General features: G+C 47.7%; 1 protein-coding gene across 4 annotated transcripts in view; it reads left to right on the forward strand.

The window, feature by feature from the left end:
* ADGB (androglobin) overlaps positions 1-803 on the forward strand; it is a 281,668-nt gene extending 280,865 nt beyond the window's left edge. For all 4 annotated transcript variants that reach the window (XM_044290689.1, XM_044290690.1, XM_044290691.1 and 1 more), the window contains exon 35: positions 51-803. In XM_044290689.1, coding sequence (XP_044146624.1) covers positions 51-236 — 186 coding nt within the window. In that variant the 3' untranslated portion in view covers positions 237-803. The remainder of the gene's footprint in view (positions 1-50) is intronic.
* Positions 804-14,353: the final 13,550 nt, after the last annotated feature.

Here is a 14,353-nt window from a genome sequence, read left to right on the forward strand (position 1 = left end):
TAAATTACTATATATTATTATATATCAATTACTATTTTCATTTCTTGCAGATATCACTTGATAGTGCGCGGGAACAGATTATCAGTGTCCAGGAAGCATATAAGAGAAAACTACTAGAGGCAGATAAAAGAAAGCAGGAAGTTAATGCAGCTGAAGAAGGCATCAATTGCTCAGAAGAAAAGAAAACACCATCTGCCCAGAAGAGGAAAAGTGCAAAAAGTGGAAAAAAGAAATAACTAAATAAAGAAATTCTCCATTCATATGGTTCCTGAAGATCACTGATGTATAGTGTTAAGATAAATGTAAAAATACAATTTACACCTTCTGCATATGACTGTCTTGCGGATCTGCAAAATATGTATGCGGTCCTATGTATCCCACAGTTTTTTCACAGGGCCTACTGTAAAAAAGCCTATTCTTGTCCCCAAAACAAGAATAGGACAGGTCACATGCATGTGGACAGCACACAGACGCATCCGTCTGCTGTCCCCTTTTTTTTATTTTTTATTGCAGCATAAAATTCACGAAAAATATTGATGGAACACAGACAAAAAATATGGTCAGCACACAGGTACTGCTGAGTGTTACCAGTAGTTGGTATGTCTGACTCTGTCCAATCAGTGTTGATGGTGTGAGACTGTGCAGGGACACACCCTCAACTGGTAACACCCAACTGTACCTTTATTACAAGTTGCTAGCAATTCATTCGGTCCGGGGCGATTTGCGAACGCGCGTTCGTGATCAAATGTTCGCGAACTGCGCGTTCGCGGCGGGCCCCTGTCACTTTAATGGCAGGCGAACCTGAAAAACCTTCAGGTCATATTTGCAGCCAGAAAACACTTAAAGTACACAAATAGTCCCACAACATGGACAGTGATATACCAGAGGGGGATCAAAATGTGCCCTGCTGGAGCCTAGAGAGATTTTGTTTCCTATCGGTTTGATGTATACAAATGTGCAGCACTCCACGTTTTTGTATCCTGCAGAGTCTATTAAAAAAATGCATACGTTAACGTTAATTATTTTTCTACCATGGAACTGTATGGTGAACAGGCACCACTGTACGGCATCAGTCTGAGGCATCTGTTAACACATACATTTTTGGTATGCATTAAATGGATGGCAAAAATAGGAGGTGAACCCAGCCCTAGTGTCAGAATAGGCACCAGTACACAGCGGAGCAGCATGGCGGAAAAGGGAGGCAGCCATGTACTGAGAGAGCGCTACCTGGTCCTGGTGGTCAGGGATGAGTACTGTGCTTCCCAAGGATCATTTTCTACTAGGAAATACAGGGCACAGTATAATACACTATAATCTATATAATATAAAGCCCTGCCCCTAAATAATAATACAATTAGGTGGTCATTTATTATATAGAAATACGTCTATGTTAGGCGTATTTCTGACACAGATTGTTGCGCTAAGGTCCTTAGCACCGCAATCTGCATGTTTTTCCCGCTCATGCCAGGTTTAAAAAAGGATGGTGTGGGCAGGAAAAGGGATACAGTTATGGCCATCCAGTTATTGGATACCACCACCATACATTGACCGGATAACACCTCTGTACAGTGACTGGATAAAAGGGTATAAGAGGGCACAGTACAGGGAATGACTAGGGGCACTGCACAGGATGTGGTAAGAGGGCACAATGCAGGGTATAAGGTGGCACAGTACATTAGAAGGTCCTTATGGTAAATGCGGTTCATACGCAACCATAATGAATGGCAGAGGAGTGAGACAGGGGTGTGATTATGTGGCTAAAGATAAAAAAAATTTACTGTCGGCCAGTACACGCCCCAAAAATTAGGCAATAGGCATTCACCTGACAGCAAAGAACTTTGGATTCTGTGGCTGGAGGTACATTTGGCGATCACAGGATAAATATGTAACTGTCGTACAGTAGAGGCCCCACAAATTAGGCAATAGGAATTCACCTGACAGCAAAGAACTTTGGATTCTGTGGATGGAGGTACATTAGGCAGTCACAGGATAAATATGTAACTGTCGTCTAGTACAGGCCCCAAAAATTAGGCCATAGGCATTCACCTGACAGCAGGGAACTTTGGATTCTGTGGCTGGAGGTGCATTAGGCGGTCACAGGTAAATATGTCACTGTCGGCCAATACAGGCCCCACAAATTAGCCATTCACCTGACATAAAAGACCTTTTATGCCGCTGTATATACATAAGGCAGGTGGCGGATATGTGTGGGCTGGTATGAGGAAATTCAATTACACGTGGTCATCACAGGTGTTAAATTCCTCCGCGATCCATGCCTCATTCATTTAAAAAAATGTGAGGTAGTCCACACTGTCGTGAGCTAGGCAAGTGTGTTTATCGGTCACGATCCCCCTGCTGTACTGACCGTCCTTTCGGACAAGACACTCGACGAGGGGCAAGCCAAGAGTTCCATGGCAAATTGTGCCAGCTCTGGCCACAGGTCAAGCCTGCACACCCAGTAGTCAAGGGGTTCCTTGCTTCTCAGAGCATCCACATCAGCCGTTAACCCGATATAGTCGGTCTAGGCCAGTGATAGGCAAACTGCGGCTCTCCAGCTGTTGCAGAACTACAACTCCCAGCATGCAAAGACTGCCTACAGCTTTCAGCCTACAGCAGGGCATGGTGGGAGTTGCAGTTTTGCAACAGCTGGAGAGCCGCAGTTTGCCTATCACTGGTCTAGGCGTTCCCTAAGGCTGGATCCGGAGGGCGGCTGTCGATGGGTTGGCTGCAAGAATGATCTCATATCCGAAGCGACCAACACATCTTCAAACTGCCCTCTTTTTGCAGGCGCTGTAGGATTGGTACCCACACCTGTTTCGATGTGGGTGGAAATTCCTCTGCCAGTGCCCGCAACAGCAGAATGCAGCATCTCTCGCAGCAAGGCCTGGAAATGCTGCATTCTGACAGCCCTCTATGATGCCGGTAACATGTCCGCCATTTTGTGTTTGAACCGGGTGTCTAAGCACGTTGCCACCCAGTACAGGTCCTTGACCTTTATGCTTTTTATATGGGGATACCTCTTCAAACACTGAAGCATGAAAGCCCCCATATGCACTAAATTGAAAGCGGTGGAGCCCCCTGGATCCTGCTCATCGCCCAGGAGAATGTCGTTCTTGGTCTCCTCCCCCCAGCCACGGACAACACCGGGGATCCCCGAAAAGTTTAAAGCATGCTCTTCTTGCTCCTCCTCCTCCCCCCAGCCACCATCCTCCTCTGACTCCTCTTCAGACTCCTGCTTACTTGTCTCAGATGGAGTAGCCCCCCCTGGGAATTGATTCAGCATTCCGACTTCCTCCTCTTTCAGCTCCTGCTCCTCGACGCAATGCACGCTCCAAAAGGAAGGTGTAAGGTACGATGTCACTGATGGCGCCCTGGCTGCGACTGACCAGTTTGGTGATCTCATCAAATGTCCGCATGAACAGCCACTGGCACAGTGAAACAAACCCAAGCTCCCCAGAACTTGTCCTGCCCCGGAGTTCGTACAGGTAGTCGTTAACAGCACGTTTCTTCTTGAGCAGCCTATCAAGCATATACAAGGTTCCAGCGCATCTGGCAGTCACAAATCAGACGTCTGACGGGCAAGTGGTGTCGCCGCTGAACGTCAGCAAGGAGAGCCATGGCCGTGTAAGATTTTCTAAAATGACCAGAGAATTTCCTGGCCTACCGCAAGACATCCGGGACCCCGGGGAATTTGGCAACGAATTGCTGCACGACTAAGATCAGGATGTGTGCCATGCACTGCACGTGTGTCATTTTGCCCTGTTTCAGCGTGCTCAGCAGATATGCACCGTTGTCGCACACCACTTTGCCAACTGTCAAATTGAGCAGGGATAGCCACTAATCGGCATGTGACCGCAGTGCAGGACCGGTGTGGCTTTGGCTTCCAGGCACAACAGCGGAAGAGGCGATAGCAGTGGAAAAGGAGGAGTCAGCCGAGGAGTGTTATATCCATTATAACTGGATAATGCTGGCCCATTGTGACAGGCTCAGTGTTACCTCCATTATAACTGGATAATGCTGGCCCATTGTGACACGCTCAGTGTTACCTCCATTATAACTGGATAATGCGGGCCCATTGTGACACGCTCCGTGTTAGATCCATTATAACTAGATAATGCTGGCCCATTGTGACATGCTCAGTGTTACATCCATTATAACTAGATAATGCTGGCCCATTGTGACACGCTCCGTGTTAGATCCATTATAACTAGATAATGCTGCCCCATTGAGATACACTCAGTGTTACATCCATTATAACTGGATAATGCTGGCCCATTGTGACACGCTCAGTGTTACCTCCATTATAACTGGATAATGCTGGCCCATTGAGATACACTCAGTGTTACATCCATTATAACTGGATAATGCGGGCCCATTGTGACACGCTCCGTGTTAGATCCATTATAACTGGATAATGCGGGCCCATTGTGACACACTCAGTGTTATATCCATTATAACTGGATAATGCTGGCCCATTGTGACACGCTCAGTGTTATATCTATTATAACTGGATAATGCTGGCCCATTGTGACACACTCAGTGTTACCTCCATTGTAACTGGATAATGTGGGCCCATTGTGACACACTCAGTGTTACCTCCATTGTAACTGGATAATGTGGGCCCATTGTGACACACTCAGTGTTATATCCATTATAACTGGATAATGCTGGCCCATTGTGACACGCTCAGTGTTACCTCCATTATAACTGGATAATGCTGGCCCATTGTGACACGCTCAGTGTTACCTCCATTATAACTGGATAATGCGGGCCCATTGTGACACGCTCCGTGTTAGATCCATTATAACTAGATAATGCTGGCCCATTGTGACATGCTCAGTGTTACATCCATTATAACTAGATAATGCTGGCCCATTGTGACATGCTCCGTGTTAGATCCATTATAACTAGATAATGCTGCCCCATTGAGATACACTCAGTGTTACATCCATTATAACTGGATAATGCTGGCCCATTGTGACACGCTCAGTGTTACCTCGATTATAACTGGATAATGCTGGCCCATTGAGATACACTCAGTGTTACATCCATTATAACTGGATAATGCGGGCCCATTGTGACACGCTCAGTGTTATATCCATTATAACTGGATAATGCTGGCCCATTGTGACACGCTCAGTGTTATATCTATTATAACTGGATAATGCTGGCCCATTGTGACACACTCAGTGTTACCTCCATTGTAACTGGATAATGTGGGCCCATTGTGACACACTCAGTGTTACCTCCATTGTAACTGGATAATGTGGGCCCATTGTGACACACTCAGTGTTATATCCATTATAACTGGATAATGCTGGCCCATTGTGACACGCTCAGTGTTATATCTATTATAACTGGATAATGCTGGCCCATTGTGACACACTCAGTGTTACCTCCATTGTAACTGGATAATGTGGGCCCATTGTGACACACTCAGTGTTACCTCCATTGTAACTGGATAATGTGGGCCCATTGTGACACACTCAGTGTTATATCCATTATAACTGGATAATGCTGGCCCATTGTGACGCTCAGTGTTATATCCATTATAACTCGATAATGCTGGCCCATTGTGACACGCTCAGTGTTACCTCCATTATAACTGGATAATGCTGGCCCATTGTGACACGCTCAGTGTTACCTCCATTATAACTGGATAATGCTGGCCCATTGTGACGCTCAGTGTTATATCCATTATAACTCGATAATGCTGGCCCATTGTGACACGCTCAGTGTTACCTCCATTATAACTGGATAATGCTGGCCCATTGTGACTCGCTCAGTGTTACCTCCATTATACAGTAACTGGATAATGCTGGCCCAATGTGACACATTCTGTGTTATATCCATTAAAACTGGATAATGCTGGCCCATTGTGACACGCTCAGTGTTATATCCATTATAACTGGATAATGCTGTCCCATTGTGACACGCTCAGTGTTACCTCCATTATAACTGGATAATGCTGGCCCATTGTGACACGCTCAACGTTACATCCATTATACAGTAACTGGATAATGCTGGCCCATTGTGACGCTCAGTGTTACATCCATTATAACTGGATAATGCAGGCCCATTGTAACATGCTCAGTGTTACATCCATTATAACTGGATAATGCTGGCCCATTGCGACACGCTCAGTGTTACATCCATTATAACTGGATAATGCTGGCCCATTGCGACACGCTCAGTGTTACATCCATTATAACTGGATAATGCTGGCCCATTGTGACACGCTCAGTGTTACATCCATTATAACTGGATAATGCTGGCCCATTGTGACACGCTCAGTGTTACATCCATTATAACTGGATAATGCTGGCCCATTGTGACACGCTCAGTGTTACATCCATTATAACTGGATAATGCTGGCCCATTGTGACACGCTCAGTGTTACATCCATTATAACTGGATAATGCTGGCCCATTGCGACACGTGGTGTTCTATCCAGTATTCCTAGATGATGCTTATCCATTGAGACACATGCAGTGTTCTATCTGTAATCCTTGCATGATGCTGGCCCATTGCAACACGTCCAGTGTTTCACCCATTATCACTTGATGATTCTGGCCCATTGTGACACGCCTATAGGTTTATCCATTATTCCTAGGTGATGCTAGACCATTGTGACACATGCAGTATTCCATCCACTGTCCCTGAATAATGCTGTCCCATTCCATCCATTATTCCTCGATAATGCTGATTCATTGTGACACACCCAGTGTTTCATCGATTAAAACTGAATGTTGCAGGCCTATTGTGACACATTCAGTGTTCCATTCAATATTCCTGGATCATGCTGACCCATTGTGATAAGCCCAGTGTTCCAAACCTTATACCTGGATGATGCTGACCCATTGTGATACACCCAGAGTTCCAAATCTTATACCTGGATGATGCTGACCCATTGTTATAAGCCCAGTGTTCCAAACCTTATACCTGGATGATGCTGACCCATTGTGATACACCCAGTGTTCTAAACTCTATACCTGGATGATGCTGACCCATTGTGATAAGCCCAGTGTTCTAAACTCTATACCTAGATGATGCTGACCCATTGTGATACACCCAGTGTTCTAAACTCTATACCTGGATGATGCTGACCCATTGTGATACACCCAGTGTTCTAAACTCTATACCTGGATGATGCTGACCCATTGCGATAAGCCCAGTGTTCTAAACCTTATACCTGGATGATGCTGACTAGGGTTGAGCAAACCCGAACTGTATAGTTCGGGTTCGTACCGAATTTTGGGGTGTCCATGACACGGACCCGAACCTGGACATTTTCGTAAAAGTCCGGGTTCGGGTTCGGTGTTCGTCGCTTTCTTGGCGCTTTTTGAAAGGCTGCAAAGCAGCCAATCAACAAGCGTCATACTACTTGCCCCAAGAGGCCGTCACAGCCATGCCTACTATTGGCATGGCTGTGATTGGCCAGAGCACCATGTGACCCAGCCTCTATTTAAGCTGGAGTCACATAGCGCCGCCCGTCACTCTGCTCTGATCAGCATAGGGAGAGGTTGCACCTGCCACGTTAGGGCGAGATTAGGCAGTGATTAACTCCTCCAAAAGACTTCATTCAGAGATCGATCTGCAGCTGTGGATGATTGAACTGCTGCTATTGTATTGCTCACTGTTTTTAGGCTGCCCAGAGCGTTTTTCAGTCACTTTTTTCTGGGGTGATCGGCGGCCATTTTGTGTCTTGTGGTGTGCCAGCACAAGCTGCCACCAAGTGCATTTAACCCTCAATAGTGTGGTTGTTTTTTGGCTAAATCCTACATCAGGGTCAAGCTGTCACACCAAGTGCATTTAACCATCAATAGTCTGGTTATTTTTTGGCCATATACTACATCAGGGGCAAGCTGTCACCAAGTGCATTTAACCCTCAATGGTGTGGTTGTTTTTTGGCTAAATCCTACATCAGGGTCAAGCTGTCACACCAAGTGCATTTAACCATCAATAGTCTGGTTATTTTTTGGCCATATACTACATCGGGGCAAGCTGTCACCAAGTGCATTTAACCCTCAATGGTGTGGTTGTTTTTTGGCTAAATCCTACATCAGGGTCAAGCTGTCACACCAAGTGCATTTAACCATCAATAGTGTGGTTATTTTTTGGCCATATACTACATCAGGGGCAAGCTGAGCCTGTCACCAAGTTCATTTAACCCTCAATAGTGTGGTTGGTCAAGCTGTCACACCAAGTGCATTTAACCATCAATAGTGTGGTTATTTTTTGGCCATATCCCAGTCTAATTCTGTCAGTAAACCTATACCTGTCACCCAGCAACTAAATAATAGGCCTCAAATTTATATTCAGCTAAATCTGTCGTTACTGCTGTGGCTGGTCAAGTTATTTAGTGTCCGTCAAAGCACAGTTTTTGTTCTGGGTTGAAATACAATTCCCAATTTAGCAATTTCCTAATTTAGTGGTTTCTGCTGTATCAGAGCTATTTTAAATCTATCCCTAAAAGGGTATATAAGATTCAAGGTGCACATAGGGTCATTCTGAATAACTTCACACACACGCTACTGTGCATTTCCAAGTCTAATTCTGCCAGTAAACCTATACCTGTCACCCAGCGCCTAAATACTAGGCCTCAAATTTATATCCAGCTAAATCTGTCGTTACTGCTGTGGCTGGTCAACTTATTTAGTGTCCGTCAAAGCACAGTTTTTGTTCTGGGTTAAAATACAATTCCCAATTTAGCAATTTCCTAATTTAGTGGTTTCTGCTGTATCAGAGCTATTTTAAATCTATCCCTAAAAGGGTATATAAGATTCAAGGTGCACATAGGATCATTCTGAATAACTTCACACACACACTACTGTGCATTTCCAAGTCTAATTCTGTCAGTAAACCTATTCCTGTCACCCAGCGCCTAAATACTAGGCCTCAAATTTATATTCAGCTAAATCTGTCGTTACTGCTGTGGCTGGTCAAGTTATTTAGTGTCCGTCAAAGCACAGTTTTTGTTCTGGGTTGAAATACAATTCCCAATTCAGCAATTTCCTAATTTAGTGGTTTCTGCTGTATCAGAGCTATTTTAAATCTATCCCTAAAAGGGTATATAAGATTCAAGGTGCACATAGGGTCATTCTGAATAACTTCACACACATGCTACTGTGCATTTCCAAGTCTAATTCTGTCAGTAAACCTATTCCTGTCACCCAGCGCCTAAATACTAGGCCTCAAATTTATATTCAGCTAAATCTGTCGTTACTGCTGTGCCTGTATTAGTGTAATACGGTACCTAAATAGATAGCCAGATAGTATTAGGTGTCTGTAAAAAAAGGCCTGTATTTGAATTCAATACATTGGGCCAAATAATATTTTTCTTATTGTGGTGAACGGTAACAATGAGGAAAACCTCTAGTAAGGGACGCGGATGCGGACATGGTCGTGGTGGTGTTAGTGGACCCTCTGGTGCTGGGAGAGGACGTGTCCGTTCTGCCACAGCCACACGTCCTAGTGTACCAACTACCTCAGGTCCCAGTAGCCGCCATAATTTACAGCGATATTTGGTGGGGCCCAATGCCGTTCTAAGGATGGTAAGGCCTGAGCAGGTACAGGCATTAGTCAATTGGGTGGCCGACAGTGGATCCAGCACGTTCACATTATCTCCCACCCAGTCTTCTGCAGAAAGCGCACAGATGGCACCTGAAAACCAAGCCCATCAGTCTGTCACATCACCCCCATGCATACCAGGGAAACTGTCTGAGCCTCAAGTTATGCAGCAGTCTCTTATGCTGTTTGAAGACTCCGCTGGCAGGGTTTCCCAAGGGCATCCACCAGCCCTTCCCCAGTGGTGGAAGACATAGAATGCACTGACGCACAACCACTTATGTTTCCTGATGATGAGGACATGGGAATACCACCTCAGCATGTCTCTGATGATGACGAAACACAGGTGCCAACTGCTGCATCTTTCTGCAGTATGCAGACTGAACAGGAGGTCAGGGATCAAGACTGGGTGGAAGACGATGCAGGGGACGATGAGGTCCTAGACCCCACATGGAATGAAGGTCGTGCCACTGACTTTCACAGTTCGGAGGAAGAGGCAGTGGTGAGACCGAGCCAACAGCGTAGCAAAAGAGGGAGCAGTGGGCAAAAGCAGAACACCCGCCGCCAAGAGACTCCGCCTGCTACTGACCGCCGCCATCTGGAACGAGCACCCCAAAGGCAGCTTCAAGGAGTTCCCTGGCATGGCACTTCTTCAAACAATGTGCTGACGACAAGACCCGAGTGGTTTGCACGCTGTGCCATCAGAGCCTGAAGCAAGGCATTAACGTTCTGAACCTTAGCACAACCTGCATGACCAGGCACCTGCATGCAAAGCATGAACTGCAGTGGAGTAAACACCTTAAAACCAAGGAAGTCACTCAGGCTCCCCCTGCTACCTCTTCTGCTGCTGCCGCCTCGGCCTCTTCTGCTGCTGCCGCCTCGGCCTCTTCCTCCGCCTCTGGAGGAACGTTGGCACCTGCCGCCCAGCAAACAGGGGATGTACCACCAACACCACCACCTCCGTAACCAAGCATCTCAACCATGTCACACGGCAGCGTGCAGCTCTCCATCTCACAAATATTTGAGACAAAGCGTAAATTCCCACCTAGCCACCCTCGATCCCTGGCCCTGAATGCCAGCATTTCTAAACTACTGGCCTATGAAATGCTGTCATTTAGGCTGGTGGACACAGACAGCTTCAAACAGCTCATGTCGCTTGCTGTCCCACAGTATGTTGTTCCTAGTCGGCACTACTTCTCCAAGAGAGCCGTGCCTTCCCTGCACAACCAAGAATCCGATAAAATCAAGTGTGCACTGCGCAACGCCATCTGTGGCAAGGTCCACCTAACCAAAGATACGTGGACCAGTAAGCACGGCCAGGGACGCTATATCTCCCTAACTGCACACTGGGTAAATGTAGTGGCAGCTTGGCCCCAGGCGGAGAGCTGTTTGGCGCACGTCCTTCCGCCGCCAAGGATCGCAGGGCAACATTCTTTGCCTCCTGTTGCCACCTCCTCCTACTCAGCTTCCTCCTCCTCTTCTTCCACCTGCTCATCCAGTCAGCCACACACCTTCACCACCAACTTCAGCACAGCTCGGGGTAAACGTCAGCAGGCCATTCTGAAACTCATATGTTTGGGGGACAGGCCCCACACCGCACAGGAGTTGTGGCGGGGTATAGAACAACAGACCAATGAGTGGTTGCTGCCGGTGAGCCTCAAGCCCGGCCTGGTGGTGTGCGATAATGGGCGAAATCTCGTTGCAGCTCTGGGACTAGCCGGTTTGACGCACATCCCCTGCTTGGCACATGTGCTGAATTTGGTGGTGCAGAAGTTCATTCACAACTACCCCGACATGTCAGAGCTGCTGCATAAAGTGCGGGCCGTCTGTTCGCGCTTCCGGCGTTCACATACTGCCGCTGCTCGCCTGTCTGCGCTACAGCGTAACTTCGGCCTTCCCGCTCACCGCCTCATATGCGACGTGCCCACCAGGTGGAACTTCACCTTGCACATGCTGGACAGACTGTGCGAGCAGCAGCAGGCCATAGTGGAGTTTCAGCTGCAGCACGCACGGGTCAGTCGCACTGCGGAACAGCACCAGTTCAACACCAATAACTGGGCCTCCATGCGAGACCTGTGTGCTCTGTTGCGCTGTTTCGAGTACTCCACCAACATGGCCAGTGGCGATGACGCCGTTATCAGCGTTACAATACCACTTCTATGTCTCCTTGAGAAAACACTTAGGGCGATGATGGAAGAGGAGGTGGCCCAGGAGGAGGAGGAGGAGGAAGAGGGGTCATTTTTAGCACTTTCAGGCCAGTCTCTTCGAAGTGACTCAGAGGGAGGTTTTTTGCAACAGCAGAGGCCAGGTACATATGTGGCCAGCCAGGGCCCACTACTGGAGGACGAGGAGGACGAGGATGAGGAGGAGGAGGATGAGGATGAAGCATGGTCACAGCGGGGTGGCACCCAACGCAGCTCGGGCCCATCACTGGTGCGTGGCTGGGGTGAAAAGCAGGACGATGACGATACGCCTCCGACAGAAGACAGCTTGTCCTTACCCCTGGGCAGCCTGGCACACATGAGCGACTACATGCTGCAGTGCCTGCGCAACGACAGCAGAGTTGCCCACATTTTAACGTGTGCGGACTACTTGGTTGCCACCCTGCTGGATCCACGGTACAAAGACAATGTGCCCACCTTACTTCCTGCACTGGAGCGTGATAGGAAGATGCGAGAGTACAAGCGCACGTTGGTAGACGCGCTACTGAGAGCATTCCCAAATGTCACAGGGGAACAAGTGGAAGCCCAAGGCGAAGGCAGAGGAGGAGCAAGAGGTCGCCAAGGCAGCTGTGTCACAGCCAGCTCCTCTGAGGGCAGGGTTAGCATGGCAGAGATGTGGAAAAGTTTTGTCAACACGCCACAGCTAACTGCACCACCACCTGATACGCAACGTGTTAGCAGGAGGCAACATTTCACTAACATGGTGGAACAGTACGTGTGCACACCCCTCCACGTACTGACTGATGGTTCGGCCCCATTCAACTTCTGGGTCTCTAAATTGTCCACGTGGCCAGAGCTAGCCTTTTATGCCTTGGAGGTGCTGGCCTGCCCGGCGGCCAGCTTTTTGTCTGAACGTGTATTCAGCACGGCAGGGGGCGTCATTACAGACAAGCGCAGCCGCCTGTCTACAGCCAATGTGGACCAGCTGACGTTCATAAAAATGAACCAGGCATGGATCCCACAGGACCTGTCCATCCCTTGTGCAGATTAGACATTAACTACCTCCCCTTAACCATATATTATTGTACTCCAGGGCACTTCCTCATTCAATCCTATTTTTATTTTCATTTTACCATTATATTGCGAGGCTACCCAAAGTTGAATGAACCTCTCCTCTGTCTGAGTGCCAGGGCCTAAATATATGCCAATGGACTGTTCCAATGTTGGGTGACGTGAAGCCTGATTCTCTGCTATGACATGCAGACTGATTCTCTGCTGACATGAAGCCAGATTCTCTGTTACGGGACCTCTCTCCTCTGCCTGGGTGCCTGGGCCTAAATATATGACAATGGACTGTTACAGTGGTGGCTGACGTGAAGCCTGATTCTCTGCTATGACATGCAGACTGATTCTCTGCTGACATGAAGCCAGATTCTCTGTTACAGGACCTCTCTCCTCTGCCTGGGTGCCTGGGCCTAAATATATGCCAATGGACTGTTCCAATGTTGGGTGACGTGAAGCATGATTCTCTGCTATGACATGCAGACTGATTCTCTGCTGACATGAAGCCAGATTCTCTGTTACGGGACCTCTCTCCTCTGCCTGGGTGCCTGGGCCTAAATATATGCCAATGGACTGTTCCAATGTTGGGTGACGTGAAGCATGATTCTCTGCTATGACATGCAGACTGATTCTCTGCTGACATAAAGCCAGATTCTCTGTTACGGGACCTCTCTCCTCTGCCTGGGTGCCTGGGCCTAAATATATGCCAATGGACTGTTCCAATGTTGGGTGACGTGAAGCCTGATTCTCTGCTATGACATGCAGACTGATTCTCTGCTGACATGAAGCCAGATTCTCTGTTACGGGACCTCTGTCCTCTGGCTGGGTGCCTGGGCCTAAATATATGCCAATGGACTGTTCCAATGTTGGGTGACGTGAAGCCTGATTCTCTGCTATGACATGCAGACTGATTCTCTGCTGACATGAAGGCAGATTCTCTGTTACGGGACCTCTCTCCTCTGGCTGGGTGCCTGGGCCTAAATATATGACAATGGACTGTTACAGTGGTGGCTGACGTGAAGCATGATTCTCTGCTATGACATGCAGACTGATTCTCTGCTGACAGGAAGCCAGATTCTCTGTTACGGGACCTCTCTCCTCTGCCTGGGACTGGGCCTAAATATATGACAATGTACTGTTACAGTGGTGGCTGACGTGAAGCCTGATTCTCTGCTATGACATGCAGACTGATTCTCTGCTGACATGAAGCCAGATTCTCTGTTATGGGACCTCTCTCCTCTGCCTGGGTGCCTGGGCCTAAATATATGACAATGGACTGTTACATTGGTGGGTGACGTGAAGCCTGATTCTCTGCTATGACATGCAGACTGATTCTCTGCTGACATGAAGCCAGATTCTCTGTTACGGGACCTCTCTCCTCTGCCTGGGTGCCTGGGCCTAAATATATGCCAATGGACTGTTCCAATGTTGGGTGACGTGAAGCCTGATTCTCTGCTATGACATGCAGACTGATTCTCTGCTGACATGAAGCCAGATTCTCTGTTACGGGACCTCTCTCCTCTGCCTGGGTGCCTGAACCTAAATATATGCCAATGGACTGT

The sequence above is a fragment of the Bufo gargarizans genome, chromosome 4, assembly GCF_014858855.1.
Source record: "Bufo gargarizans isolate SCDJY-AF-19 chromosome 4, ASM1485885v1, whole genome shotgun sequence".
Lineage (NCBI taxonomy): Eukaryota > Metazoa > Chordata > Amphibia > Anura > Bufonidae > Bufo > Bufo gargarizans.